This window comes from Anomalospiza imberbis, chromosome 3 (assembly GCF_031753505.1).
Source record: "Anomalospiza imberbis isolate Cuckoo-Finch-1a 21T00152 chromosome 3, ASM3175350v1, whole genome shotgun sequence".
In the NCBI taxonomy this organism is placed as follows: Eukaryota; Metazoa; Chordata; class Aves; order Passeriformes; family Viduidae; genus Anomalospiza; species Anomalospiza imberbis.
In genome coordinates, this window is record NC_089683.1 from 108,367,357 (window position 1) to 108,395,233 (window position 27,877).

General features: G+C 44.9%; 3 protein-coding genes across 3 annotated transcripts in view; all 3 read right to left on the bottom strand.

Annotated features, from left to right (window-relative positions):
* Positions 1–948: 948 nt before the first annotated feature.
* Positions 949–7,258, bottom strand: LOC137470040 (serine/threonine-protein phosphatase 4 regulatory subunit 3B-like). The gene is made up of 9 exons (XM_068183024.1): positions 6,710–7,258; positions 5,370–5,447; positions 5,049–5,162; positions 4,165–4,281; positions 3,829–3,960; positions 3,072–3,174; positions 2,453–2,611; positions 1,601–1,770; positions 949–1,258 (listed from the first exon to the last, which is right to left on the bottom strand). The coding sequence occupies exons 1-9, from the start codon at positions 7,256–7,258 to the stop codon at positions 1,094–1,096; spliced, it is 1,587 nt and encodes a 528-aa protein (XP_068039125.1). The 3' UTR covers positions 949–1,093.
* A 5,423-nt stretch (positions 7,259–12,681) lies between these two features.
* Positions 12,682–20,149, bottom strand: LOC137470041 (serine/threonine-protein phosphatase 4 regulatory subunit 3B-like). Its single transcript, XM_068183025.1, has 11 exons — positions 19,601–20,149; positions 18,250–18,327; positions 17,927–18,040; positions 17,043–17,159; positions 16,697–16,828; positions 15,940–16,042; positions 15,323–15,481; positions 14,471–14,640; positions 13,989–14,128; positions 13,363–13,537; positions 12,682–12,777 (listed from the first exon to the last, which is right to left on the bottom strand). The coding sequence occupies exons 1-11, from the start codon at positions 20,147–20,149 to the stop codon at positions 12,682–12,684; spliced, it is 1,833 nt and encodes a 610-aa protein (XP_068039126.1).
* A 5,425-nt stretch (positions 20,150–25,574) lies between these two features.
* Positions 25,575–27,877, bottom strand: part of LOC137470042 (serine/threonine-protein phosphatase 4 regulatory subunit 3B-like) — a 60,472-nt gene continuing 58,169 nt past the window's right edge. The window contains exons 9-12 of the mRNA XM_068183026.1: positions 27,360–27,529; positions 26,883–27,022; positions 26,257–26,431; positions 25,575–25,670 (exon numbers count right to left, since the gene is read on the bottom strand). Coding sequence (XP_068039127.1) covers positions 25,575–25,670; positions 26,257–26,431; positions 26,883–27,022; positions 27,360–27,529 — 581 coding nt within the window. The remainder of the gene's footprint in view (positions 25,671–26,256; positions 26,432–26,882; positions 27,023–27,359; positions 27,530–27,877) is intronic.

Consider the following 27,877-nt stretch of genomic DNA (forward strand, 5'->3'; position numbering starts at 1 on the left):
AATAAAATTCTCGCCACAGTTTTCTGTAGCTGCTCGGAAGCTGATTCAAATAATGCTCAGCTGTAAAAGGCATAAAAGAGGTATCACTTCCTGCATTTTGTCGGCTTAAAAACACTTATTAATTCCCTGATGGGGAATAGGTTCCAAAAAAGGCAATCTCATCTGCACCTCACACACACAGGGCACCGGCTGGGCAGGGCAGAAGGCCAAGGAGTAGCAACAGTTCAATCATGCACAAGAGGCAAAATTAACCTGTGCTCCCCAGATTAACAGCAGACTCCAGTCCCACCTTATCCTCCTTGAACCTTACCCCAGCTAGTCAGAATTTCACTCTTGGTGAAACTAGTCAGGGATTTGGGTGAATTTGTCCCTAACTAAGGTACCCTGTACAAGGCTATTGCTGACTGTGCCACATTACACCCAGTAAAGCTCCACGAGGCATCTTTGCTGTCCTACGTGAGGACAGGAGCTTCCATAGAAGTTCTCTCCCACCTTGGGGGCTGTCTCCACTGTGGTCCCAGTTCTGTACGTTGGGTAGGAGCCGTTGCAGTTTGCTGGCGACGTTGGAGCTGCCTTCTCTTCACCTCTACTGAACAGCACACCTTCATCCACCTGTGAGACTACTGCTTCTTTGGTGAGTGTCTCACCAGGCAATATGAAGGGGACACTGCAAGAGACATAGGACAAGTGATTGAAGCTTTGCCTGATGTTTCAGACTCAGCCAGGTCATAAATGGCTTCCACAACTTTAGAATTAGGTGAGTGACTCAGAGAAGACAATCCAGCTCCATCCCTGCTTCCACCCTCACCATAAGCTTCACAAATACCCAGGTGATAATGAGGCAGACTGAATCCTAACGCAGAAGAACAAAGCAAGATTCTGCTCTTCATCAGCTGAGAATTTTCTCAGCAGAACATTTAATCTGCTGACCACATCAGCTCTACTCAGAGAAAGGTAGATGGAGGTTTACTCTAACCCAAGAAGTTTTCAGCAAGAATGCAATCCAACCCCAATCCCAGCCACCTGCTTCTGCTGCTCTAGGGGAAATGAAAAACCAACCAGCAGGCCTGCAGAATGGCAGTCCCTGGCAGCCTCATAAGACAGAAACTGGGCCATACCTGTTCAGTTTCTTGTTTTGCTGGCCTTTTGCTTGCTCATATTTTGCCTTCAGTCCCTGGAATGTGTGAATGTATTTGCCGGATTCCAGTGCATCCGAGAAGTTCTCAACTATATGTGTAATAAGGAACTGAATATCCTCCTGAATAGGAACAAGACAGGATTTCAGTCTCAAAGGTTCACACACAGAAAGATGGAAAGCTTTTAACTTTAAGTTGGAAAGTAACTGATTCTTTGTCCAGAACCAAAATATTCTTGTCGAGAACAAATGGGAAGCAATCCGATTTATTCTTAAGGAAAAAGCTGAGATCCAGAGAGAATAATTTAACTTCCCTTAGAAATGGACAATCGACAATAAACGTCCCAGACCCGTTTGTGACCCTTCCAGTAAAACAGGATGGTTGCTATCTTGGAAAATCTGCCTTTTGCCTCTTGCCCCTCAAGGTCATGGACGTGTTGGTGCTGAGGCTGCTGCTGAACTCACCTTTTGGATGAATTCAAGCAGCTCCATCGAGGCAGACTTGAGCAGGTCGCACTTATTCCTGTTGTCCAACACAGCACTTACAACGGGTTCCAACAGGTTCCCCAGAGTGATGTAACGGTTATATATTTCATCTTTCAGGCCAACTATCCTTCTCATAAAGCGAAGAGCAGCTGTGTGAAGAAAGACAATCAAGCATTCAACAACCACATGGCAGGCTCTCACCTTTTTGTTGAGTTGGAATAGTTGAAAAACCTGGTGTTACCCCAAGGGGAAGATGCAGCCCTAAAGTGCAGAAGCAGATTTGTTGATAGGTCACCTTTCTTTCCCTTCTTGGACTTTCCTGGGTATTTGAAGGTCATCAGGAACCATGGATTTCTTTCTCAAGTCCAGCAGCAATGCATTCCAGCATGCATGAAATTAAACTATTAACTCCCCACCGTGCTTTTGTCCTTGTTCCCCTCCCAGAACCAGCCCTAAGTCTTTAAAGATTCTGGCTCACAGAATTTCATTCACTCTCCACAAGGAGAACCAGATTTAGGACATTATTAAGAAAGGACAACATTTCCACTGAAATGCGGCAAGAAATCTGATTACAAAGGATCCTCTCATGAAGATTTGAAAGGATCCCTGTAGACTTCAAAAGAGACAACAATCCTCTTCCCACAAGAAACTGCATTGGTCTGTGCTTACAGACAGCTGCTACCTCCTTTGTTCCAGATTACTGAATTGTAGCCTGTAAAACACAGCAACTGAACAGGAATTTTGAGTTCAAGTGTACATTGGTACTGGTGCACCTTCCACACAGGATACACAAAGCCTTGGAAAAGGAAATCACGACAGTTCCGTACTCACACAAGGCCAGAAATTTGTGTTTGGATTTCATCAAGACCAGTGTTCTTCTTAGGAGGTCTTTCTTGAGAATGAAAACCTTCATGTGGTACTTGTGCCGTTCCACACAGAAAGACAACAGCTCCAAAACTGAGGCAAGTATTTCTGCTGTTCGGTAATTATCTACAAGAAAAATTAATGCCATAAGTTGTACAAAAAGATAAATAATGTACTGTCAAAGTACACTGCGCTCAGTTGCTATTGCAGTTCCTGACAGATTTTAGTGGACTTTTGTTTTACTGGATTGCTTTGGGGAGCAGGACATTGGGACCGAACAAAACAACAAACACAACTGCGCCTTTTTTGCCTTTACAGTAAATATTCTTTAAAATTAGACGAGCTAAACCACGGCATTATTCTCAATATACATGAAGGAAGTACATCTTTACAAAGTACGCCATCAAGCTATGTCAGCATTCACAGCTTCAGGAAGGGGCTATGAAGAGTCCTGCCCCCAGCATCCCTGTCCCTGGAGGAACAGCAGCTTGCAGCAAGTGTATTCCCAGCAGGCATCACAGGTCTATTGCTGTTACCAGGACTGTAAGGCCCTTCAAAGGGAAAAAAAACCTAAAATTGTCATTACCTATGTCATACCACTCTTCTGATGTATCAGCCGGAAGCGGCGCTGTAAGAACATCAATGTAACGGTCGTAGAAGATATCGAGAAATTCAAATACTTCTAAATTCTGAAACAACAATAATTTCATTAAATGCTGGCTTTCACATACCACCTTTAGAATAAAAAAAGAGTAGTAACAGAAGAAACAGCCTCCAAAGAATCCTTCCGAGTTCTTTGGATCTGCAGCACTGTCTCCACACAAGATCAGTTTCTTTATTTTGGGACAAACTTGTGTTTCTTGTGTCTCCAAACAAGCTAGCTATCATTAAAAGAATTCCCAGCATGGATGCAAATATATACTGGAAAAAACATCAACGACTCAAAGTGCTTGCCAAAGTGTCCTTAAACCATTCTGAAGTGTACGTAGTTTTGCCCAGAACAACCTGCAAACCGTTTTACAGGTATTCTGCTACGTAACGATGTATTAAAATCTTTCAAGATTTATCATCCAGATGGAGAGAGCTGTGGTCAGACAGTGCTATGGCACTGGCACATGGGATTGTGTGGTTTAATACTGGCACGATGCCCCAGACACATACCTTTCAGCAGCAAAATTAGCTTATCTTTTGCTTATTTAAAGTCGTTATCAGACCACGCTCCAATCAATTTTAAAAAATCCTATAATTTTTTATCCTTTGCCCACAATGACAGCAATAGAGAATATCAGGCTTTTAAGTTTGCCAAGACAGTATCATGTTTTCTGCCATTCATGTTCTCTTACACTAGCTGTGGCCGGCATTTTCTCTGGATCGATCAGAGTGCACAAAGTCTCCGTTAATTGATTGTTTCCTCCAAATTCAGGGTCAGGAAGACAGATTATCTGCTCAATGATCACAGTGATGAGTTGGGTGTCCTGCAAAAAAAAAAAAAAAAAAAACCAAAGAAAGAAACCACAAGATAATTACTGACAAGAATGGAATGAGTTCCCCACTTTCTGCAATTCTTTAAAAATGAAAATTAAAACAAAACACAGAAATTTAGCTTTTCTTTTGCTGGTTATTTTCCTCTTTGCCCTAAAACTGGTATAGTCAACAGACTCCTTACCACTTTTACTTACATTCTTACTCTGCTGGGCCTCTTGCATTACAAATTGTTGGATGGTGGCTGGACAAAATTCTACTAGATAAAACAATATATCTGCAGCAGCAGATCTAACCTGCTGATTATCCACTCCCTCACAAAAAGAAAAAAAAAAAGGAGATTAATATGTAAGAGTTAATAAAGTGTGGCATTTATTATCAGGTGTAGCTGCAAAGAGAAGGTAGTTTAATAACTGGGGAACATTTTGTTACATAACTTTTCATGAGAAACACGATAATATGGTTACAGAAGAACCACAAGGAACCAGGCAAATCCTTTCCCTACTGTTTTCCTCCTTTGGAAAGGACACAAGGCTTTCTGTGTATTGGAGAGCCTTAACTTAGGCTGGAAACATTCACAACGTCCTACTTGCTTGAATATCTAAGACTTTATTGGTTTTCTCTGCCCGCTACCCACAAGTTATGAGTTTTGTACTAAAGGACCAACTGTGCAAACCAAGGTGTACCACAGTTTCTGTGCCCATGGACAGGCAACAAGAATCCAGAACTTTCCTTAAGGGACGTGTCTTTATCTGATAAAAAACCAACAATCAAGCTTCCACATGAAAAAGTCTTTTTCACCTTTTGGCTACCTTGTCACAAGGACTTCACGGCCCTCAGACTTCTCCATCATGAAGTCTGAAAAGTAAAACTAGTAAGAGCAGTCAAGCAAGGCTACTCCAGAGCAGAACTGTGGGCAGCTTCTGGATTCTGGACATTACCAGAAACCTCCATTCTCAGCAGAGCAAAACTCTCCAATCAGACTTATAAAAAAGGTGCTCGGCAGATTAAAAGAAAAAAAAATGCTATATGGCTGTGGGCTTTTCTAGTTTTATTAAAACCAGTTTAAGTTTTCACTTACCAGTAACATTTCAAGAATTGGAAGAAATCCCAACTTTGCCAAAGTTTGAAGAAGTTCATCTCTTTTCTCAGGTGAGGTGCAAGAAAAGGCACAGAATTCCTTGAAAAACTTTAACTGGTGCACAGGGAAAAAAAAAGGTTTTGTGTATTTGAGTTAGAAAATTCTCTGAAAGGAGGAAACAGTTACAATTTGTACTGGGGGCTGTACTGCCTGATTCTCCAGAAGTACTTCTAAGACTGCAGAACTCCCTGAGCAGTTTCACTTTCTACTTCATCCCTCTCATTGAAAGCCTTTGAGGAACCACCGAGACTGCTAACTTACCAATTCACATTGTTGCTCACCAGCTGTAGCTTCATTTCTTAATTGTGCAAAAACGTCAGGCAAAAATTCCTTATCTTTCTGTGGAGCAGACCAAAAGAGCACAAATTAACCAGTGCCTTCTGGAAACGGAAAATACGATCTCTCTAGGATCCCACACTGCACAAGCTTTCCTCACTGCCATTCTTTTTATCACAAAGGAGGCAAATGCTGGAGTACACATCCAGCAGGATCATTCCCGGTCTTTCCGCATTCCTCCTGTGCAGCTGAAGCAGCTCCAGGTCACCAGAGCCACAGGTAAAGCTGGGCACAGGGCATGATCCCTAAAGCTGATCCCTAAATTCATCTCTACAGTGTGACATTTCCTCTCCTCTGCCGTGCCACCCCTATGCTTTGCAGTTCTGCCAAACCCCACAGACTCGCTGTGGGATTTGCTACACCCACACACACATCAAAAGGACAAAAAAGGACACTCCTGATTTGTTTCAGATGCCCTCACAGCACTTTGCACCTAAACTTCTAGGGAAGCAAGTGGTACGCTCCTGATGTAAAAAGTGCTAGCCAAGAGAAAACCTTGGCCCTACTGTACCTGCACCATTCATACTACACTGTGAACATCCCAAGGGGATCAGTTTCCCTCTTTTGGATCTGCAGCATTGCAAAGCACCTTTTCAGTCCATCTCTGTGGTGGGGACTCAATGAACAGATTGCAGTTTGGCTGCTGCCACATTCTCTGAATCTCACTTGCAGTAAAACCAGCTCTCCCACATGCAGGCACTCTGCTTTGCCAGGATGGGAAACTTTTGTGACTATTATTTGCTTTTCAGATTCACATCCTCCACTGGTATAAGAAATTTAAGGATATCTAGGACAACACTACACTTTTTGTAAAGCATTTCATTCTTTACACTCCAAGAAACCCAGGAACATCATCATCATCTCTCAAGTGTTTTGGCACTTTCTGCCGTATCTGTCCAGCCATTTCTTTGCACCCCTTTACATGGAAAACAGTGTAATAAACGTCCCTGGAATGAAATACCGGAAGTTACGTGTTTCTTAAATGCTTATACAAAACCAGCTCCAGAGGTTTGCTTGGCAACCAAAGAGAAGGACTTTATCTTGTTAGAGCCCATAAAAAGTATTAATGCGTTCACCTGAAATTTATCATTTTGAAAATACCAAAAGTCCAAGGGATCAGAAAGAAGGGAAGGCATTCAAAACATTGTGCAAATGAAAGTGCCTGTGATTAACTTCTACAGTATTCACCCGCTTTAAATCATTTCCAAACTACAGCCAGAGGGATCTCTACAGAGCACATCTAAGCCACATTAAAAAACACTTACCTGCAAGGCTTCTAGAATCTCCTCTTTGCTGGAGCTGATGAAGGAATTGAGGGTAGAAAGAAAACCCACTTCAAAATCCGACGAATTAGGCACGATGATGTCGTAAATGTACTGTGCCCGGGACGTCTGGCGGACCTTTTCCCTGAGTTCAAGGTCTCTGATAGGAATAACCTCCTGACGCTTTGCTGCTTTGGTCAAAAATGCCCTGTGCCATCCTGGCTGAGCCAAACTAGGATCATATTCAAGGCATCCAGCAACACCCAGAATACACTCATCAGAAAACAGCACCTCAAACAGAATGTTTTTGTCCAGGTACAAAATTCCTCTCACGATGTCAAACAGGAGGCGCAAGCCTTCAGTGTTCTTTACTCTCTCACAGACTTGGAAAAGATGTAGCAGCTTTGGAATATAGCCTTTCTTCCTCAAGGCCAGCGCTAGCTTTCTCTTATGGATGGGTGAGAGGCGAACAGAAGCCACTAGCTCTGCAATCTCTCCAAGTCTGTGGAGGCCACAGGTGGGAAGGTCCATCAAATGACTAATTCTACCCATGTCTTTAGGCCTAGCTGACTGCCAGAGAATGACACCAATAGCCAAAGGGGACGAGAGAGCAGCAAGACAGGAGCCCACTCTGCACTGTCCTCCTGGTGCTCTGCCCCTCCAACTGCCTCAGGTGTTCTTCAGGCATTGTGACGTCACCTGGATTGGAGCCTGCTGATTGGTCCGTCCCTCTAACTCCCAGAATATAGAATGTTGGGCTCGTGACCAGGGTCACGGTAAGTGACCAACGGCTGCTGTCTGCTGTTGACCTTTTAGAACTTCTAAGGTTCTAAAGTTCTTCCAGTACCTGCTGGGGGCCTGTGAGAAGGCTGGAGAGGGCCTCTTCCCAAGGGCAGGCAGGGAAGAGGGGGAATAGCTTCAGCTGTTTCTATTGGAGATTAGGAAGAAATGCTGAACAATAAGAGTGGCCAGGCACTGGCACAGCTTGCCCAGAGAGCTCGTGGCTGCCCCAAGCCTGGAAGTACCGAAGGCCAGGCTTGGAGCTACATGGTCTAGTAAAAGATGTCCCTGCCTATTGCAGGGGCGTTGGAACCAGATGAGCTTTTCGGTCCCTTCCAAACCTAGCTCTGCTCAAATTGTCATCATGGAAGCATGCTGGGACACTTCCCGAACTGCACTGGAGGGCTATGGGCTTTTCAGAAGCCAGAGGCTGGGAAGCGGGGGGTTCCGTGTTAAGGAAACTTCCCTGTCCAACCACCCAAGAGCCACTCTGGAGTCACTCTCACATCACCTCATGTGGGATCAAAGGCCTTCCCAGCTGTATCCTCCACTCCCACAAAGTCAGACCAGGTTTCCTTCCCAGCTTAGCCCTGGGTTTCCCATAGCAGAGTCCCAGATGTCCAGATCCTCAAAACAATTTAATCACGATGCAGTAACTAAATAAACAAAAGAGCAACTCAAGCTGGTGCCTCTGAGGAGGAACTTGAATAAAGAAACTCGTATGCTTTTATCCCCTCACCATCTAAGGTCATGAAGGTCTGGGCTCATCAGCTCCTACTGTGCCTCTGAAAGTAATACAGCAGGCTGCAAGCAACCAAGGGCACTCCTGGAGCGTGTAGAGGACAGCTTCCTGCTCCAGGTATTAGACGAGCCATCCAGGGGTTGTGGATGCCCCATCCCTGGGAGTGTTGAAGGCCAGGCTGGATGGGGCCCTGAGAAACCATGTCTAGTGAGAAGCATCCCTGCTCATGGCAGAGCGGTTGGAACTGGATGATCGTTAAGGTCCCTTCCCATGAAAACCATTCTATGATCCTATGATTTGGAAGAGATATAAAACCAGCAATAACTGTGTCATGGCTCTTACCCCGTGTTGGCTTGTTAATAGCAGCTGGTTTTGTCTTTTCAGTAAGTGCAAAGAATCATTCGTGTTTGTGCAACACCTTAGGAACTTCAAAAGACATTCTAAGTGTTCTTTTCCTGTCTGTTAATTTAAAGCTGCTACATGTCCCTTCTTACCACATGCACTAAGGGTCACACTGGCCCTTCCAGCAATAGGACACCTGCTGCAATAAGGGAGACATCAATGACAATGAACAATTCCACTAGCCCATTAGGGCTGGAAAGCCTTTTGAAATCAGATGGCAATGAACAGGTCCAGTGCTTCACAAATTAAGGGTGTGTCCCAGCTTCTTCTACCTATGGGGATGCCTTGAAAAGCCTACAAATGAAACAACACACACTTTCAAGATACTATTAGTATAGGAGGTAATATAAAGGCTGCTGTTTCTTGGAGGCCTCCAGGGACAGATATGGAAAATGTCCACAAAATGCACACACACACACACCCCCCCAACACACCCTGGGATAAATGCAATTTTCTAAGTTTAGCAAATTAGCATAATTGGCAAAAATCACCAATCAGAGACAAAACTGGTGGGGCAATTTCCCGCAGTTCAACCCGTCCCTGATTCCTGCCTCCCCTTCTTAGGGACTAAACATTCTTGATGAAAATGCATCTCAAAGAGCTGGTTTTGACCTTGGTTCCTAGGGAGAACCAAGACAGGACAGGGGCCTTGTACCCTCTGGGGCTTGGAGCTCTGGAATATATTTTGTCTTTCTGCCCAGGGAAAAAGGTAAGGAAAAGCACTGGGACAATTCATACACTATCAGGCTATAAATACATCTGTAAAGAACACTGAGAATATGTGAGAAAAAAAAAAAAGGCAAAAATCCATTCAGCATCAATGGAAAACTGCATCTGAAATGGGCATGGAATGAGTCCCATGGAAAACAACACACCAAACGTTCTGGAGGCCTTTAGAAAATTCTAAAAACAAGTGACTGGCGTTTTTCACACACATGTAAAGGCGAACAAAGCCCGGGAGGTTCTTTTCTTCTTCTGGCCTTGAGCAGGTAGGGAGATGCAGCCCCGGCCAGGCCCGCTTGGCTGCGGCCTGCGCGGCCGAGCCCCAGCGGCTGCCGGGGAAGGGGAGGCCATCGGCCGCTGGGATCCTGACTGCCGCCTCCCCTTCCCCTGCACGGCTGCCAGAAAAAACCCTCCACCGTGTGAGAGACGGTCCGAAGTTTCCTTCATTTGCCTCACGACCGTCGCAAGGACCCTGCAGGCCCTGGCAGGAGTTCTGGCCTGGCCCAGGTGGATGCGGACGCTTGCCCAGTGACTGTCAGCAGGTGCGCTCGCTGTGCTCCTACAGAAGGCTGCGTTCAAACAGGTTGTGACAAGCGGTGGCCTGTGCCTGCATGCCTGCACCTGCTTCACAGACCCATGGGCTCTTCACAATGGCCCCTCAATCTTGCCCACCTTCTGGCCAGATGCCGCTCGCTCTGGCTAAAGACTGTAAAAACTGTACATTTTTGGGAAGACTTTGGTTAACCCCCACGGACGACGGCAAATCTGTGCAGCTGGACCGTCAAGGATCTCATCTCGAACGGTGGTAGCTATATTCCCCTTCTTCCCCTCCTTTTTCTCTATTCTTTATTTTCTTTTTCTGTCCCCTCGATCGCATGTGCTGTCGGAACCTAAATAAAGGTGCATTTGTTGTGATGGAACTGATGGTCCCCTGCTGTTTGCCTTTTTGCACTTTTGGGATGGGTTAACAAACCATCACGACACCCCGCACGAGCGGAATGTGACACACCGTGAACACCTCCAGCTGCCGGATGGAAGTCGTCTGGCCCAGGGGCTGTCCCAGCGCCACGTGGCTGAAATCAGAGCCGGCTCTGCAGCCCGGGCAACCCAGCGGGGGCCAGGCCCCTTCCCGGGGAGCCTGCCAGGCCCTGTCCCGGCAGGGCCAGGCCATGCTCCGATGTAGCGCTGGCCGAGCCGGGTCTCTCCCACCCCTAGCATGGCCAGACCCGCCCGCGGCTCGGCTGAAATTCTGCCACTGCTGAGTTTCACCAGGAACTGCCGGAAACGAGGAGGAGAAGCCCTCAGCCCGCAGCTGAAAATGAGCACAACAAGAAAGCCAAGACCAGCCGTGCAGCCAGAGCAGCCACTGCCCTTCTGGCCCAGGCCCCCTGAGATTCTGACACAGCCTCCCCGCTCCTCCCAGCGCGGCCTGAAACCTGTCACCGTGAATGTTCTGGCCACTGCCCAGCAGGGATGACATGACCATCTGCAGGCTCCGGATCAAATACACTCTTTAAATGAGACCTGCAGACCTCAATCCTCTTTCCAGTGAGCAAAATGGACGGAGGAAAGACACATAGAGAAACAACATGAAGACACCAAGGTCACTAAAAGAAGGAGTCAAGTCTCAGGAAATCAAGTCTTGCATGGGGTCTTACATTTGACATTTTTTCTTAATGTATAGAAACAAAAAAGCTTCATCTTAATCTACACAAACTCTGTTTTCTCTTGGTTTAGTCTGGATATCATCCAAAGCAAGGCTTGATTTATCAATAGAAAGCCAACCTGATGAAAATTTACTAACTATGTTCCTTGTTTTTAAAACTTAGAACAGATGTAATATTGATTTCCTACATAGCATACATGCGTGCTACATAGTATCACTGGTAGAAGTATCAGTGGTTTGTGACTTCAGTTATTAAAAACTACAGGTAGAAAAAATTTCTTTGGTACTTGAATTTTCCGTACTTCCCTAGAAAATAGTGTCTGAGGAACCAAGTGGTATGTGTATCTTCTACTTGCATTCAGGCAATATTATATGTATTACTTTGAGCACACTGGGGAAAAGTCTACTCCAGAGCTAAGGAACTGATGACTGAAAGAAGTTATGAATACAAACTCTCCAACTAGGAATACAACAGATAAGTCACATTCGTAATGCAGAAGAATCTCTAAAAATTAAATGGGATGAAGCTCGGACTTTTATCCTTTACCTGCCTGTGGATTTGGGTGTTCCCCAATGGCTTACAGAAAATATTTTTACATGGCACTTTAGACCTAGGAGCAGTCTTCCAGTCTATTAACTCCACTTTTAATTTCTGTTTGGTTTCATTTGTCTCATCAACATTCACTCTCTCAATTCCACTCCCTTAGGAACAAAAAGACACCTCTAGAGTAGCTTCACTGAAGATAGCAGGACAATCCCAGTTAGGACCTTTGCTATAACAGGATGTTCTTGTCTGTTGACCCAGAGGAGTCAGGAAAGGTGGGTAAGACACAAATCCGACCTTTTGAACTGAAATCTCGCTCAGAGATTCGAGCTATAAAGCATTCTCCCATTTTTCCTATTTGACCTTGTTATGGGTCAAATGGGAGCTTCAGACAAGCCCTGCCTTAGGCTAAGATTTTTGGCAGCAGCTTGAATTTAGGCAGCCTGCACCTCAATCACTTCAGCTCACAAGCTGTCAAGAATGGTAGATGAGGTCTATTACCAAATGCATTATTTGTTGAATAGCTAGGAGATTAAGAGTCAAAAGGCCTTAAACAGAGTTTAAAAGAAAAGATGGATGTCTTGAGAATCAATTGCATCACCAATAACCAAAAGGATTTGTTTCCTAATTTTACGCTTAGTTGTACAAAACTTTCAGACAAGCAACTCAGTGCTTTATATGTCAGTATTTCAAATTACATGGACATTGACTTTCCAGAATGCTGGAAACTCAGTGATGTGTTCAGCAGCAGAGCTACTGAGCATCCCTGGAGTGCAGATTTGTTCAACCACTGGCCTCAGCCTCTTGAGAGCCTATAGACAGCCAGATACTGAAATCTGCTAAAATAAAGCAACTTTAGGCAAAAGTAATTGCTTTACTTGCAAAATTTGAGATGTGACCTGCAACTCAGTTTCAAAAGAGTAGAAATCTTTTTAAAACCCTGCTCTGACTTGGCCCTGACAGATGGAAAGTGAAGCCAAGAGTGGGGTTACCCTCTGCCCAGGGCATGGCACCACTGACTACAACAGTAACTCACAGGAAAAAAAGCAAACCCACCCAGTCAGGTTTCATGTAACGTTTTAATAAACTAGTATTTACAAATAACACATATTACAAAACTACAGCTTCCTTCGGGAATCCCGACGAGCTCTTTTCTTTGATGATGTCCCATCTTCTTCATTGTCAGGATAACCAAATGCTTCAAGTAGACCTCTCTGCCAATTAGAAAAAGGTAAAAACAAATGAAATTCCCACATTGAAAAAATACATGCTGCACATCTGTTTTTCCCCCAAGTCTTGGGGTTGAGCAATAAAATTCTTGCCACAGTTTTCTGTAGCTGCTGGGAAGCTGATTCAAATAATGCTCAGCTGTAAAAGGCATAAAAGAGGTATCACTTCCTGCATTTTGTCTGCTTAAAAACACTTACTAATTCCCTGATGGGGAATAGATTCCAAAAAGGCAATCTCATCTGCACCTCACACACACAGGGCACCGGCTGGGCAGGGCAGAAGGCCAAGGAGTAGCAACAGTTCAATCATGCACAAGAGGCAAAATTAACCTGTGCTCCCCAGATTAACAGCAGACTCCAGTCCCACCTTATCCTCCTTGAACCTTACCCCAGCTAGTCAGAATTTCACTCTTGGTGAAACTAGTCACGGATTTGGGTGAATTTGTCCCTAACTAATGTACCCTGCACAAGGCTATTGCTGACTGTCCCACATTACACCCAGTAAAGCTCCACGAGGCTTCTCTGCTGTCCTGTGTGAGGACAGGAGCTTCCATAGAAGTTCTCTCCCACCTTGGGGGCTGTCTCCACTGTGGTCCCAGTTCTGTACGTTGGGTAGGAGCCGTTGGAGCTTGCTGGCGATGTTGGAGCTGCCTTCTCTTCACCTTTACTGAACAGCACACCTTCATCCACCTGTGAGACTACTGCTTCTTTGGCGAGTGTCTCACCAGGCAATATGAAGGGGACACTGCAAGAGACATAGGACAAGTGATTGAAGCTTTGCCTGATGTTTCAGACTCAGCCAGGTCATAAATGGCTTCCACAACTTTAGAATTAGGTGAGTGACTCAGAGAAGACAATCCAGCTCCATCCCTGCTTCCACCCTCACCATAAGCTTCACAAATACCCAGGTGATAATGAGGCAGACTGAATCCTAACGCAGAAGAACAAAGCAAGATTCTGCTCTTCATCAGCTGAGAATTTTCTCAGCAGAACATTTAATCTGCTGACCACATCAGCTCTACTCAGAGAAAGGTAGATGGAGGTTTACTCTAACCCAAGAAGTTTTCAGCAAGAATGCAACCCAACCCCAATCCCAGCCACCTGCTTCTGCTGCTCTAGGGGAAATGAAAAACCAACCAGCAGGCCTGCAGAATGGCAGTCCCTGGCAGCCTCATAAGACAGAAACTGGGCCATACCTGTTCAGTTTCTTGTTTTGCTGGCCTTTTGCTTGCTCATATTTTGCCTTCAGTCCCTGGAATGTCTGAAAGTATTTGACAGATTCCAGTGCATCCGAGAAGTTTTCAACTATATGTGCAATAAGGAACTGAATATCCTCCTGAAGAAGAACAAGACAGGATTTCAGTCTCAAAGGTTCACACACAGAAAGATGGAAAGCTTTTAACTTTATGTTGGAAAGTAACTGATTCTTTGTCCAGAACCAAAATATTCTTGTCGAGAACAAATGGGAAGCAATCCGATTTATTCTTAAGGAAAAAGCTGAGATCCAGAGAGAATAATTTAACTTCCCTTAGAAATGGACAATCGACAATAAACGTCCCAGACCCGTTTGTGACCCTTCCAGTAAAACAGGATGGTTGCTATCTTGGAAAATCTGCCTTTTGCCTCTTGCCCCTCAAGGTCATGGACGTGTTGGTGCTGAGGCTGCTGCTGAACTCACCTTTTGGATGAATTCAAGCAGCTCCATCGAGGCAGACTTGAGCAGGTCGCACTTACTCCTGTTGTCCAACACAGCACTTACAACGGGTTCCAACAGGTTCCCCAGAGTGATGTAACGGTTATAAATTTCATCTTTAAGGCCAATTATCCTCCTCATAAAGCGAAGAGCAGCTGTGTGAAGAAAGACATTCAAGCATTCAACAACCACATGGCAGGCTCTCACCTTTTTGTTGAGTTGGAACAGTTGAAAAACCTGGTGTTACCCCAAGAGGAAGATGCAGCCCTAAAGTGCAGAAGCAGATTTGTTGATAGGTCACCTTTCTTTCCCTTCTTGGACTTTCCTGGGTATTTGAAGGTCATCAGGAACCATGGATTTCTTTCTCAAGTCCAGCAGCAATGCATTCCAGCATGCATGAAATTAAACTATTAACTCCCCACCGTGCTTTTGTCCTTGTTCCCCTCCCAGAACCAGCCCTTAGTCTTTAAAGATTCTGGCTCACAGAATTTCATTCACTCTCCACAAGGAGAACCAGATTTAGGACATTATTAAGAAAGGACAACATTTCCACTGAAATGCGGCAAGAAATCTGATTACAAAGGATCCTCTCATGAAGATTTGAAAGGATCCCTGTAGACTTCAAAAGAGACAACAATCCTCTTCCCACAAGAAACTGCATTGGTCTGTGCTTACAGACAGCTGCTACCTCCTTTGTTCCAGATTACTGAATTGTAGCCTGTAAAACACAGCAACTGAACAGGAATTCTGAGTTCAAGTGTACATTGGTACTGGTGCACCTTCCACACAGGACACACAAAGCCTTGGAAAAGGAAATCACGACAGTTCCGTACTTACTCAAAGCCAGAAATTTGTGTTTGGATTTCATCAAGACCAGTGTTCTTCTTAGGAGGTCTTTCTTGAGAATGAAAACCTTCATGTGGTACTTGTGCCGTTCCACACAGAAAGACAACAGCTCCAAAACTGAGGCAAGTATTTCTGCTGTTTGGTAATTATCTACAAGAAAAATTAATGCCATAAGTTGTACAAAAAGATAAATAATGTACTGTCAAAGTACACTGCGCTCAGTTGCTATTGCAGTTCCTGACAGATTTTAGTGGACTTTTGTTTTACTGGATTGCTTTGGGGAGCAGGACATTGGGACCGAACAAAACAACAAACACAACTGCGCCTTTTTTGCCTTTACAGTAAATATTCTTTAAAATTAGACGAGCAAAACCATGGCATTATTCTCAATATACATGAAGGAAGTACATCTTTACAAAGTACGCCATCAAGCTATGTCAGCATTCACAGCTTCAGGAAGGGGCTATGAAGAGTCCTGTCCCCAGAATCCCTGTCCCTGGAGGAACAGCAGCTTGCAGCAAGTGTATTCCCAGCAGGCATCACAGGTCTATTGCTGTTACCAGGACTGTAAGGCCCTTCAAAGGGAAAAAAACTAAAATTGTCATTACCTATGTCATACCACTCTTCTGATGTATCAGCCGGAAGCGGCGCTGTAAGGACATCAATGTAACGGTCGTAGAAGATATCGAGAAATTCAAATACTTCTAAATTCTGAAACAACAATAATTTCATTAAACACTGGCATTCACATACAACCTTTCAAATAAAAAAAGAGTAGTAACAGAAGAAACAGCCTCCAAAGAATCCTTCCGAGTTCTTTGGATCTGCAGCACTGTCTCCACACAAGATCAGTTTCTTTATTTTGGGACAAACGTGTGTTTCTTGTGTCTCCAAACAAGCTAGCTATCATTAAAAGAATTCCCAGCATGGATGCAAATATATACTGGAAAAAACATCAACGACTCAAAGTGCTTGCCAAAGTGTCCTTAAACCATTCTGAAGTGTACGTAGTTTTGCCCAGAACAACCTGCAAACCGTTTCACAGGTATTCTGCTACGTAACGATGTATTAAAATCTTTCAAGATTTATCATCCAGATGGAGAGAGCTGTGGTCAGACAGTGCTATGGCACTGGCACATGGGATTGTGTGGTTTAATACTGGCACGATGCCCCAGACACATACCTTTCAGCAGCAAAATTAGCTTATCTTTTGCTTATTTAAAGTCGTTATCAGACCACGCTCCAATCAATTTTAAAAAATCCTATACTTTTTTATCCTCTGCCCACAATGACAGCAATAGAGAATATCAGGCTTTTAAGTTTGCCAAGACAGTATCATGTTTTCTGCCATTCATGTTCTCTTACACTAGCTGTGGCCGGCATTTTCTCTGGATCAATCAAAGTGCACAAAGTCTCCGTTAATTGATTATTTCCTCCAAATTCAGGGTCAGGATGACAGATTATCTGCTCAATGACCACAGTGATGAGTTGGGTGTCCTGGAAAAAAAAAAAAAAAAAAAAAAAAAAAAAAACAAAGAAAGAAACCACAAGATAATTACTGACAAGAATGGAATGAGTTCCCCACTTTCTGCAATTCTTTAAAAATGAAAATTAAAACAAAACACAGAAATTTAGCTTTTCTTTTGCTGGTTATTTTCCTCTTTGCCCTAAAACTGGTATAGTCAACAGACTCCTTACCACTTTTACTTACATTCTTACTCTGCTGGGCCTCTTGCATTACAAATTGTTGGATGGTGGCTGGACAAAATTCTACTAGATAAAACAATATATCTGCAGCAGCAGATCTAACCTGCTGATTATCCACTCCCTCACAAAAAGAAAAAAAAAAGAGATTAATATGTAAGAGTTAATAAAGTTTGGTATTTATTATCAGGTGTAGCTGCAAAGAGAAGGTAGTTTAATAACTGGGGAACATTTTGTCACAAAACTTTTCATGAGAAACACGATAATATGGTTACAGAAGAACCACAAGGAACCAGGCAAATCCTTTCCCTACTGTTTTCCTCCTTTGGAAAGGACACAAGGCTTTCTGTGTATTTGAGAGCCTTAACTTAGGCTGGAAACATTCACAACGTCCTACTTGCTTGAATATCTAAGACTTTATTGGTTTTCTATGCCCGCTACCCACAAGTTATGAGTTTTGTACTAAAGGACCAACTGTGCAAACCAAGGTGTACCACAGTTTCTGTGCCCATGGACAGGCAACAAGAATCCAGAACTTTCCTTAAGGGACGTGTCTTTATCTGATAAAAAACCAACAATCAAGCTTCCACATGAAAAAGTCTTTTTCACCTTTTGGCTACCTTGTCACAAGGACTTCACGGCCCTCAGACTTCTCCATCATGAAGTCAGAAAAGTAAAACTAGTAAGAGCAGTCAAGCAAGGCTACTCCAGAGCAGAACTGTGGGCAGCTTCTGGATTCTGGACATTACCAGAAACCTCCATTCTCAGCAGAGCAAAACTCTCCAATCAGACTTATAAAAAAGGTGCTCGGCAGATTTAAAAAAAAAAAAAATGCTATATGGCTGTGGGCTTTTCTAGTTTTATTAAAACCAGTTCTAAGTTTTCACTTACCAGTAACATTTCAAGAATTGGAAGAAATCCCAACTTTGCCAAAGTTTGAAGAAGTTCATCTCTTTTCTCAGGTGAGGTGCAAGAAAAGGCACAGAATTCCTTGAAAAACTTTAACTGGTGCACAGAGGAAAAAAAAAAAAGGTTTTGTGTATTTGAGTCAGAAAATTCTCTGAAAGAGGGAAACAGTCACAATTTGTACTGGGGGCTGTACTGCCTGATTCTCCAGAAGTACTTCTAAGACTGCAGAACTCTGAGCAGTTTCACTTTCTACTTCATCCCTCTCATTGAAAGCCTTTGAGGAACCACCGAGACTGCTAACTTACCAATTCACATTGTTGCTCACCAGCTGTAGCTTCATTTCTTAATTGTGCAAAAACGTCAGGCAAAAATTCCTTATCTTTCTGTGGAGCAGTCCAAAAGAGCACAAATTAACCAGTGCCTTCTGGAAACGGAAAATACGATCTCTCTAGGATCCCACACTGCACAAGCTTTCCTCACTGCCATTATTTTTATCACAAAGGAGGCAAATGCTGGAGTACACATCCAGCAGGATCATTCCCGGTCTTTCCGCATTCCTCCTGTGCAGCTGAAGCAGCTCCAGGTCACCAGAGCCACCGGTAAAGCTGGGCACAGGGCATGATCCCTAAAGCTGATCCCTAAATTCATCTCTACAGTGCGACATTTCCTCTCCTCTGCCGTGCCACCCCTATGCTTTGCAGTTCTGCCAAACCCCACAGACTCGCTGTGGGATTTGCTACACCCACACACACATCAAAAGGACAGAAAAGGACAGTCCTGATTTGTTTCAGATGCCCTCACAGCACTTTGCACCTAAATTTCTAGGGAAGCAAGTGGTACGCTCCTGATGTAAAAAGTGCTAGCCAAGAGAAAACCTTGGCCCTACTGTACCTGCACCATTCATACTACACTGTGAACATCCCAAGGGGATCAGTTTCCCTCTTTTGGATCTGCAGCATTGCAAAGCACCTTTTCAGTCCATCTCTGTGGTGGGGACTCAATGAACAGATTGCCGTTTGGCTGCTGCCACATTCTCTGAATCTCACTTGCAGTAAAACCAGCTCTCCCACATGCAGGCACTCTGCTTTGCCAGGATGGGAAACTTTTGTGACTATTGTTTGCTTTTCAGATTCACATCCTCTACTGGTATAAGAAATTTAAGGATATCTAGGACAATGAAATGTTTTACACTACACTTTTTGTAAAGCATTTCATTCTTTACACTCCAAGAAACCCAGAAACATCATCATCATCTCTCAAGTGTTTTGGCACTTTCTGCCGTATCTGTCCAGCCATTTCTTTGCACCCCTTTACACGGAAAACAGTGTAATAAACGTCCCTGGAACGAAATACCGGAAGTTACGTGTTCCTTAAATGCTTATACAAAACCAGCTCCAGAGGTTTGCTTGGCAACCAAGAGAAGGACTTTATCTTGTTAGAGCCCATAAAAAGTATTAATGCGTTCACCTGAAATTTATCATTTTGAAAATACCAAAAGTCCAAGGGATCAGAAAGAAGGGAAGGCATTCAAAACATTGTGCAAATGAAAGTGCCTGTGATTAACTTCTACAGTATTCACCCGCTTTAAATAATTTCCAAACTACAGCCAGAGGGATCTCTACAGAGCACATCTAAGCCACATTAAAAAACACTTACCTGCAAGGCTTCTAGAATCTCCTCTTTGCTGGAGCTGATGAAGGAATTGAGGGTAGAAAGAAAACCCACTTCAAAATCCGACGAATTAGGCACGATGATGTCGTAAATGTACTGTGCCCGGGACGTCTGGCGGATCTTTTCCCTGAGTTCAGGGTCTCTGATAGGAATGACCTCCTGACGCTTTGCTGCTTTGGTCAAGAATTCCCTGTGCCATCCTGGCTGAGCCAAACTGGGATCATATTCAAGGCATCCAGCAACACCCAGAATACACTCATCAGAAAACAGCACCTCAAACAGAATGTTTTTGTCCAGGTACAAAATTCCTCTCACGATGTCAAACAGGAGGCGCAAGCCTTCAGTGTTCTTTACTCTCTCACAGACTTGGAAAAGATGTAGCAGCTTTGGAATATAGCCTTTCTTCCTCAAGGCCAGCGCTAGCTTTCTCTTACGGATGGGTGAGAGGCGAACAGAAGCCACTAGCTCTGCAATCTCTCCAAGTCTGTGGAGGCCACAGGTGGGAAGGTCCATCAAATGACTAATTCTACCCATGTCTTTAGGCCTAGCTGACTGCCAGAGAATGACACCAATAGCCAAAGGGGACGAGAGAGCAGCAAGACAGGAGCCCACTCTGCACTGTCCTCCTGGTGCTCTGCCCCTCCAACTGCCTCAGGTGTTCTTCAGGCATTGTGACGTCACCTGGATTGGAGCCTGCTGATTGGTCCGTCCCTCTAACTCCCAGAATATAGAATGTTGGGCTCGTGACCAGGGTCACGGTAAGTGACCAACGGCTGCTGTCTGCTGTTGACCTTTTAGAACTTCTAAGGTTCTAAAGTTCTTCCAGTACCTGCTGGGGGCCTGTGAGAAGGCTGCAGAGGGCCTCTTCCCAAGGGCAGGCAGGGAAGAGGGGGAATAGCTTCAGCTGTTTCTATTGGAGATTAGGAAGAAATGCTGAACAATAAGAGTGGCCAGGCACCGGCACAGCTTGCCCAGAGAGCTCGTGGCTGCCCCAAGCCTGGAAGTACCGAAGGCCAGGCTTGGAGCTACATGGTCTAGTAAAAGATGTCCCTGCCTATTGCAGGGGCGTTGGAACCAGATGAGCTTTTCGGTCCCTTCCAAACCTAGCTCTGCTCAAATTGTCATCATGGAAGCATGCTGGGACACTTCCCGAACTGCACTGGAGGGCTATGGGCTTTTCAGAAGCCAGAGGCTGGGAAGCGGGGGGTTCCGTGTTAAGGAAACTTCCCTGTCCAACCACCCAAGAGCCACTCTGGAGTCACTCTCACATCACCTCATGTGGGATCAAAGGCCTTCCCAGCTGTATCCTCCACTCCCACAAAGTCAGACCAGGTTTCCTTCCCAGCTTAGCCCTGGGTTTCCCATAGCAGAGTCCCAGATGTCCAGATCCTCAAAACAATTTAATCATGATGCAGTAACTAAATAAACAAAAGAACAACTCAAGCTGGTGCCTCTAAAGGAGGAACTTGAATAAAGAAACTCGTGTGCTTTTATCCCCTCACCATCTAAGGTCATGAAGGTCTGGGCTCATCAGCTCCTACTGTGCCTCTGAAAGTAATACAGCAGGCTGCAAGCAACCAAGGGCACTCCTGGAGCCCTTGTGTAGAGGACAACTTCCTGCTCCAGGTATTAGACGAGCCATCCAGAGGTTGTGGATGCCCCATCCCTGGGAGTGTTGAAGGCCAGGCTGGATGGGGCCCTGAGAAACCATGTCTAGTGAGAAGCATCCCTGCTCATGGCAGAGGGGTTGGAACGGGATGATCGTTAAGGTCCCTTCCCATGAAAACCATTCTATGATCCTATGATTTGGAAGAGATATAAAACCAGCAATAACTGTGTCATGGCTCTTACCCCGTGTTGGCTTGTTAATAGCAGCTGGTTTTGTCTTTTCAGTAAGTGCAAAGAATCATTCGTGTTTGTGCAACACCTTAGGAACTTCAAAAGACATTCTAAGTGTTCTTTTCCTGTCGGTTAATTTAAAGCTGCTACATGTCCCTTCTTACCACATGCACTAAGGGCCAGACTGGCCCTTCCAGCAATAGGACACCTGCTGCAATAAGGGAGACATCAGTGACAATGAACAATTCCACTAGCCCATTAGGGCTGGAAAGCCTTTTGAAATCAGATGGCAATGAACAGGTCCAGTGCTTCACAAATTAAGGGTGCGTCCCAGCTTCTTCTACCTATGGGGATGCCTTGAAAAACCTACAAATGAAACAACACACACTTTCAACATACGATAAGTATAGGAGGTAATATAAAGGCTGCTGTTTATTGGAGGCCTCCAGGGACAGATATGGAAAATGTCCACAAAATGCACACACACATACACCCCCCCCAACACCCCGGGGTAAATGCAGTTTTCTAAGTTTAGCAAATTAGCATAATTGGCAAAAATCACCAGTCAGAGACAAAACTGGTGGGGCAATTTCCCGCAGTTCAACCCTTCCCTGATTCCTGCCTCCCCTTCTTAGGGACTAAACATTCTTGATGAAAATGCATCTTAAAGAGCTGGTTTTGACCTTGGTTCCTAGGGAGAACCAAGACAGGACAGGGGCCTTGTACCCTCTGGGGCTTGGAGCTCTGGAATATATTTTGTCTTTCTGCCCAGGGCAAAAGGTAAGGAAAAGCACTGGGACAATTCATACACTATCAGGCTACAAATACATCTGCAAAGAACACTGAGTATATGTGAGAAAAAAAAAAGGCAAAAATCCATTCAGCATCAATGGAAAACTGCATCTGAAATGGGCATGGAATGAGTCCCATGGAAAACAACACACCAAATGTTCTGGAGGCCTTTAGAAAATTCTAAAAACAAGTGACTGGCGTTTTTCACACACATGTAAAGGCGAACAAAGCCCGGGAGGTTCTTTTCTTCTTCTGGCCTTGAGCAGGTAGGGAGATGCAGCCCCGGCCAGGCCCGCTTGGCTGCGGCCTGCGCGGCCGAGCCCCAGCGGCTGCCGGGGAAGGGGAGGCCATCGGCCGCTGGGATCCTGACTGCCGCCTCCCCTTCCCCTGCACGGCTGCCAGAAAAAACCCTCCACCGTGTGAGAGACGGTCCGAAGTTTCCTTCATTTGCCTCACGACCGTCGCAAGGACCCTGCAGGCCCTGGCTGGAGTTCTGGCCTGGCCCAGGTGGATGCGGACGCTTGCCCAGTGACTGTCAGCAGGTGCGCTCGCTGTGCTCCTACAGAAGGCTGCGTTCAAACAGGTTGTGACAAGCGGTGGCCGGTGCCTGCATGCCTGCACCTGCTTCACAGACCCATGGGCTCTTCACAATGGCCCCTCAATCTTGCCCACCTTCTGGCCAGATGCCGCTCGCTCTGGCTAAAGACTGTAAAAACTGTACATTTTTGGGAAGACTTTGGTTAACCCCCACGGACGACGGCAAATCTGTGCAGCTGGACCATCGAGGATCTCATCTCGAATGGTGGTAGCTATATTCCCCTTCTTCCCCTCCTTTTTCTCTATTCTTTATTTTCTTTTTCTGTCCCCTCGATCGCATGTGCTGTCGGAACCTAAATAAAGGTGCATTTGTCGTGATGGAACTGATGGTCCCCTGCTGTTTGCCTTTTTGCACTTTTGGGATGGGTTAACAAACCATCACGACACCCCGCACGAGCGGATCGTGACACACCGTGAACACCTCCAGCCGCCGGATGGAAGTCGTCTGGCCCAGGGGCTGTCCCAGCGCCACGTGGCTGAAATCAGAGCCGGCTCTGCAGCCCGGGCAACCCAGCGGGGGCCAGGCCCCTTCCCGGGGAGCCTGCCAGGCCCTGTCCCGGCAGGGCCAGGCCATGCTCCGATGTAGCGCTGGCCGAGCCGGGTCTCTCCCACCCCTAGCATGGCCAGACCCGCCCGCGGCTCGGCTGAAATTCTGCCACTGCTGAGTTTCACCAGGAACTGCCGGAAACGAGGAGGAGAAGCCCTCAGCCCGCAGCTGAAAATGAGCACAACAAAAAAGCCAAGACCAGCCGTGCAGCCAGAGCAGCCACTGCCCTTCTGGCCCAGGCCCCCTGAGATTCTGACACAGCCTCCCCGCTCCTCCCAGTGCGGCCTGAAACCTGTCACCGTGAGTGTTCTGGCCACTGCCCAGCAGGGATGACATGACCATCTGCAGGCTCCGGATCAAATACACTCTTTAAATGAGACCTGCAGACCTCAATCCTCTTTCCAGTGAGCAAAATGGACGGAGGAAAGACACAGCGAGAAACAACATGAAGACACCAAGGTCACTAAAAGAAGGAGTCAAGTCTCAGGAAATCAAGTCTTGCATGGGGTCTTACATTTGACATTTTTTCTTAATGTATAGAAACAAAAAAGCTTCATCTTAATCTACACAAACTCTATTTTCTCTTGGTTTAGTCTGGATATCATCCAAAGCAAGGCTTGATTTATCAATAGAAAGCCAACCTGATGAAAATTTACAAACTATGTTCCTTGTTTCTAAAACTTAGAACAGATGTAATATTGATTTCCTACATAGCATACATGCGTGCTACATAGTATCACTGGTAGAAGTATCAGTGGTTTGTGACTTCAGTTATTAAAAACTACAGGTAAAAAAAATTTCTTTGGTTCTTGAATTTTCCGTACTTCCCTAGAAAATAGTGTCTGAGGAACCAAGTGGTATGTGTATCTTCTACTTGCATTCAGGCAATATTATATGTATTACTTTGAGCACACTGGGGAAAAGTCTACTCCAGAGCTAAGGAACTGATGACTGAAAGAAGTTATGAATACAAACTCTCCAACTATGAATATAACAGATAAGTCACATTCGTAATACAGAAGAATCTCTAAAAATTAAATGGGATGAAGCTCGGACTTTTATCCTTTACCTGCCTGTGGATTTGGGTGTTCCCCAATGGCTTACAGAAAATATTTTTACATGGCACTTTAGACCTAGGAGCAGTCTTCCAGTCTAGAAACTCCACTTTGAATTTCTGTTTGGTTTCATTTGTCTCATCAACATTCACTCTCTCAATTCCACTCCCTTAGGAACAAAAAGACACCTTTAGAGTAGCTTCACTGAAGATAGCAGGACAATCCCAGTTAGGACCTTGGCTATAACAGGATGTTCTTGTCAGTTGACCCAGAGGAGTCAGGAAAGGTGGGTAAGACACAAATCCGACCTTTTGAACTGAAATCTCACTCAGAGATTCGAGCTATAAAGCATTCTCCCATTTTTCCTATTTGACCTTGTTATGGGTCAAATGGGAGCTTCAGACAAGCCCTGCCTTAGGCTAAGATTTTTGGCAGCAGCTTGAATTTAGGCAGCCTGCACCTCAATCACTTCAGCTCACAAGCTGTCAAGAATGGTAGATGAGGTCTATTACCAAATGCATTATTTGTTGAATAGCTAGGAGATTAAGAGTCAAAAGGCCTTAAACAGAGTTTAAAAGAAAAGATGGATGTCTTGAGAATCAATTGCATCACCAATAACCAAAAGGATTTGTTTCTTAATTTTACGCTTAGTTGTACAGAACTTTCAGACAAGCAGCTCAGTGCTTTATATGTCAGTATTTCAAATTACATGGACATTGACTTTCCAGAATGCTGGAAACTCAGTGATGTGTTCAGCAGCAGAGCTACTGAGCATCCCTGGAGTGCAGATTTGTTCAACCACTGGCCTCAGCCTCTTGAGAGCCTATAGACAGCCAGATACTGAAATCTGCTAAAATAAAGCAACTTTAGGCAAAAGTAATTGCTTTACTTGCAAAGTTTGAGATGTGACCTGCAACTCAGTTTCAAAAGAGTAGAAATCTTTTTAAAACCCTGCTCTGACTTGGCCCTAACAGATGGAAAGTGAAGCCAAGAGTGGGGTTACCCTCTGCCCAGGGCATGGCACCACTGACTACAACAGTAACTCACAGGAAAAAAAGCAAACCCACCCAGTCAGGTTTCATGTAACGTTTTAATAAACTAGTATTTACAAATAACACATATTACAAAACTACAGCTTCCTTCGGGAATACCGACGAGCTCTTTTCTTTGATGATGTCCCATCTTCTTCATTGTCAGGATAACCAAATGCTTCAAGTAGACCTCTCTGCCAATTAGAAAAAGGTAAAAACAAATGAAATTCCCACATTGAAAAAATACATGCTGCACATCTGTTTTTCCCCCAAGTCTTGGGGTTGAGCAATAAAATTCTTGCCACAGTTTTCTGTAGCTGCTGGGAAGCTGATTCAAATAATGCTCAGCTGTAAAAGGCATAAAAGAGGTATCACTTCCTGCATTTTGTCTGCTTATAAACACTTACTAATTCCCTGATGGGGAATAGGTTCCAAAAAAGGCAATCTCATCTGCACCTCCCACACTCAGGGCACCGGCTGAGCAGGGCAGAAGGCCAAGGAGTAGCAACAGTTCAATCATGCACAAGAGGCAAAATTAACCTGTGCTCCCCAGATTAACAGCAGACTCCAGTCCCACCTTATCCTCCTTGAACCTTACCCCAGCTAGTCAGAATTTCACTCTTGGTGAAACTAGTCACGGATTTGGGTGAATTTGTCCCTAACTAATGTACCCTGCACAAGGCTATTGCTGACTGTGCCACATTACACCCAGTAAAGCTCCACGAGGCTTCTCTGCTGTCCTGTGTGAGGACAGGAGCTTCCATAGAAGTTCTCTCCCACCTTGAGGGCTGTCTCCACTGTGGTCCCAGTTCTGTACGTTGGGTAGGAGCCGTTGGAGCTTGCTGGCGATGTTGGAGCTGCCTTCTCTTCACCTCTACTGAACAGCACACCTTCATCCACCTGTGAGACTACTGCTTCTTTGGCGAGTGTCTCACCAGGCAATATGAAGGGGACACTGCAAGAGACATAGGACAAGTGATTGAAGCTTTGCCTGATGTTTCAGACTCAGCCAGGTCATAAATGGCTTCCACAACTTTAGAATTAGGTGAGTGACTCAGAGAAGACAATCCAGCTCCATCCCTGCTTCCACCCTCACCATAAGCTTCACAAATACCCAGGTGATAATGAGGCAGACTGAATCCTAACGCAGAAGAACAAAGCAAGATTCTGCTCTTCATCAGCTGAGAATTTTCTCAGCAGAACATTTAATCTGCTGACCACATCAGCTCTACTCAGAGAAAGGTAGATGGAGGTTTACTCTAACCCAAGAAGTTTTCAGCAAGAATGCAATCCAACCCCAATCCCAGCCACCTGCTTCTGCTGCTCTAGGGGAAATGAAAAACCAACCAGCAGGCCTGCAGAATGGCAGTCCCTGGCAGCTTCATAAGACAGAAACTGGGCCATACCTGTTCAGTTTCTTGTTTTGCTGGCCTTTTGCCTGCTCATGTTTTTTCTTCAGTCCCTGGAATGTCTGAATGTATTTGCCGGATTCCAGTGCATCCGAGAAGTTCTCAACTATATGTGCAATAAGGAACTGAATATCCTCCTGAATAGGAACAAGACAGGATTTCAGTCTCAAAGGTTCACACACAGAAAGTTAGAAAGCTTTTAACTTTATGTTGGAAAGTAACTGATTCTTTGTCCAGAACCAAAATATTCTTGTCGAGAACAAATGGGAAGCAATCCGATTTATTCTTAAGGAAAAAGCTGAGATCCAGAGAGAATAATTTAACTTCCCTTAGAAATGGACAATCGACAGTAAACGTCCCAGACCCGTTTTGTTCCAGTAAAACAGGATGGTTGCTTTCTTGGAAAATCTGCCTTTTGCCTCTTGCCCCGCGAGGTCATGGACGTGTTGGTGCTGAGGCTACTGCTGAACTCACCTTTTGGATGAATTCAAGCAGCTCCATCGAGGCAGACTTGAGCAGGTTGCACTTATTCCTGTTGTCCAACACAGCACTTACAACGGGTTCCAACAGGTTCCCCAGAGTGATGTAACGGTTATAAATGTCATCTTTCAGGCCAATTATCCTCCTCATAAAGCGAAGAGCAGCTGTGTGAAGAAAGACATTCAAGCATTCAACAACCATTTGGCAGGCTCTCACCTTTTTGTTGAGTTGGAACAGTTGAAAAACCTGGTGTTACCCCAAGAGGAAGATGCAGCCCTAAAGTGCAGAAGCAGATTTGTTGATAGGTCACATTTCTTTCCCTTCTTGGACTTTCCTGGGTATTTGAAGGTCATCAGGAACCATGGATTTCTTTCTCAAGTCCAGCAGCAATGCATTCCAGCATGCATGAAATTAAACTATTAACTCCCCACCGTGCTTTTGTCCTTGTTCCCCTCCCAGAACCAGACCTTAGTCTTTAAAGATTCTGGCTCACAGAATTTCATTCACTCTCC

Bases quoted from the DNA above. Each gene is read 5' to 3' on its own strand.
- LOC137470040 (XM_068183024.1), bottom strand. From the start codon at position 7,258: ATGGGTAGAATTAGTCATTTGATGGACCTTCCCACCTGTGGCCTCCAC. The intron at 4,282-5,048 runs GTAAGTGAAAAC...TCTTTTTGTGAG, and splicing joins CAATTCTTGAAATGTTACTG to GGAGTGGATAATCAGCAGGT. The intron at 3,175-3,828 runs GTAAGAGAACAT...TTGTTGTTTCAG, and splicing joins AAATGCCGGCCACAGCTAGT to AATTTAGAAGTATTTGAATT.
- LOC137470041 (XM_068183025.1), bottom strand. From the start codon at position 20,149: ATGGGTAGAATTAGTCATTTGATGGACCTTCCCACCTGTGGCCTCCAC. The intron at 18,328-19,600 runs GTAAGTGTTTTT...ACTGCTCCACAG, and splicing joins AGATTCTAGAAGCCTTGCAG to AAAGATAAGGAATTTTTGCC. The intron at 18,041-18,249 runs GTAAGTTAGCAG...TCTGTGCACCAG, and splicing joins GTGAGCAACAATGTGAATTG to TTAAAGTTTTTCAAGGAATT.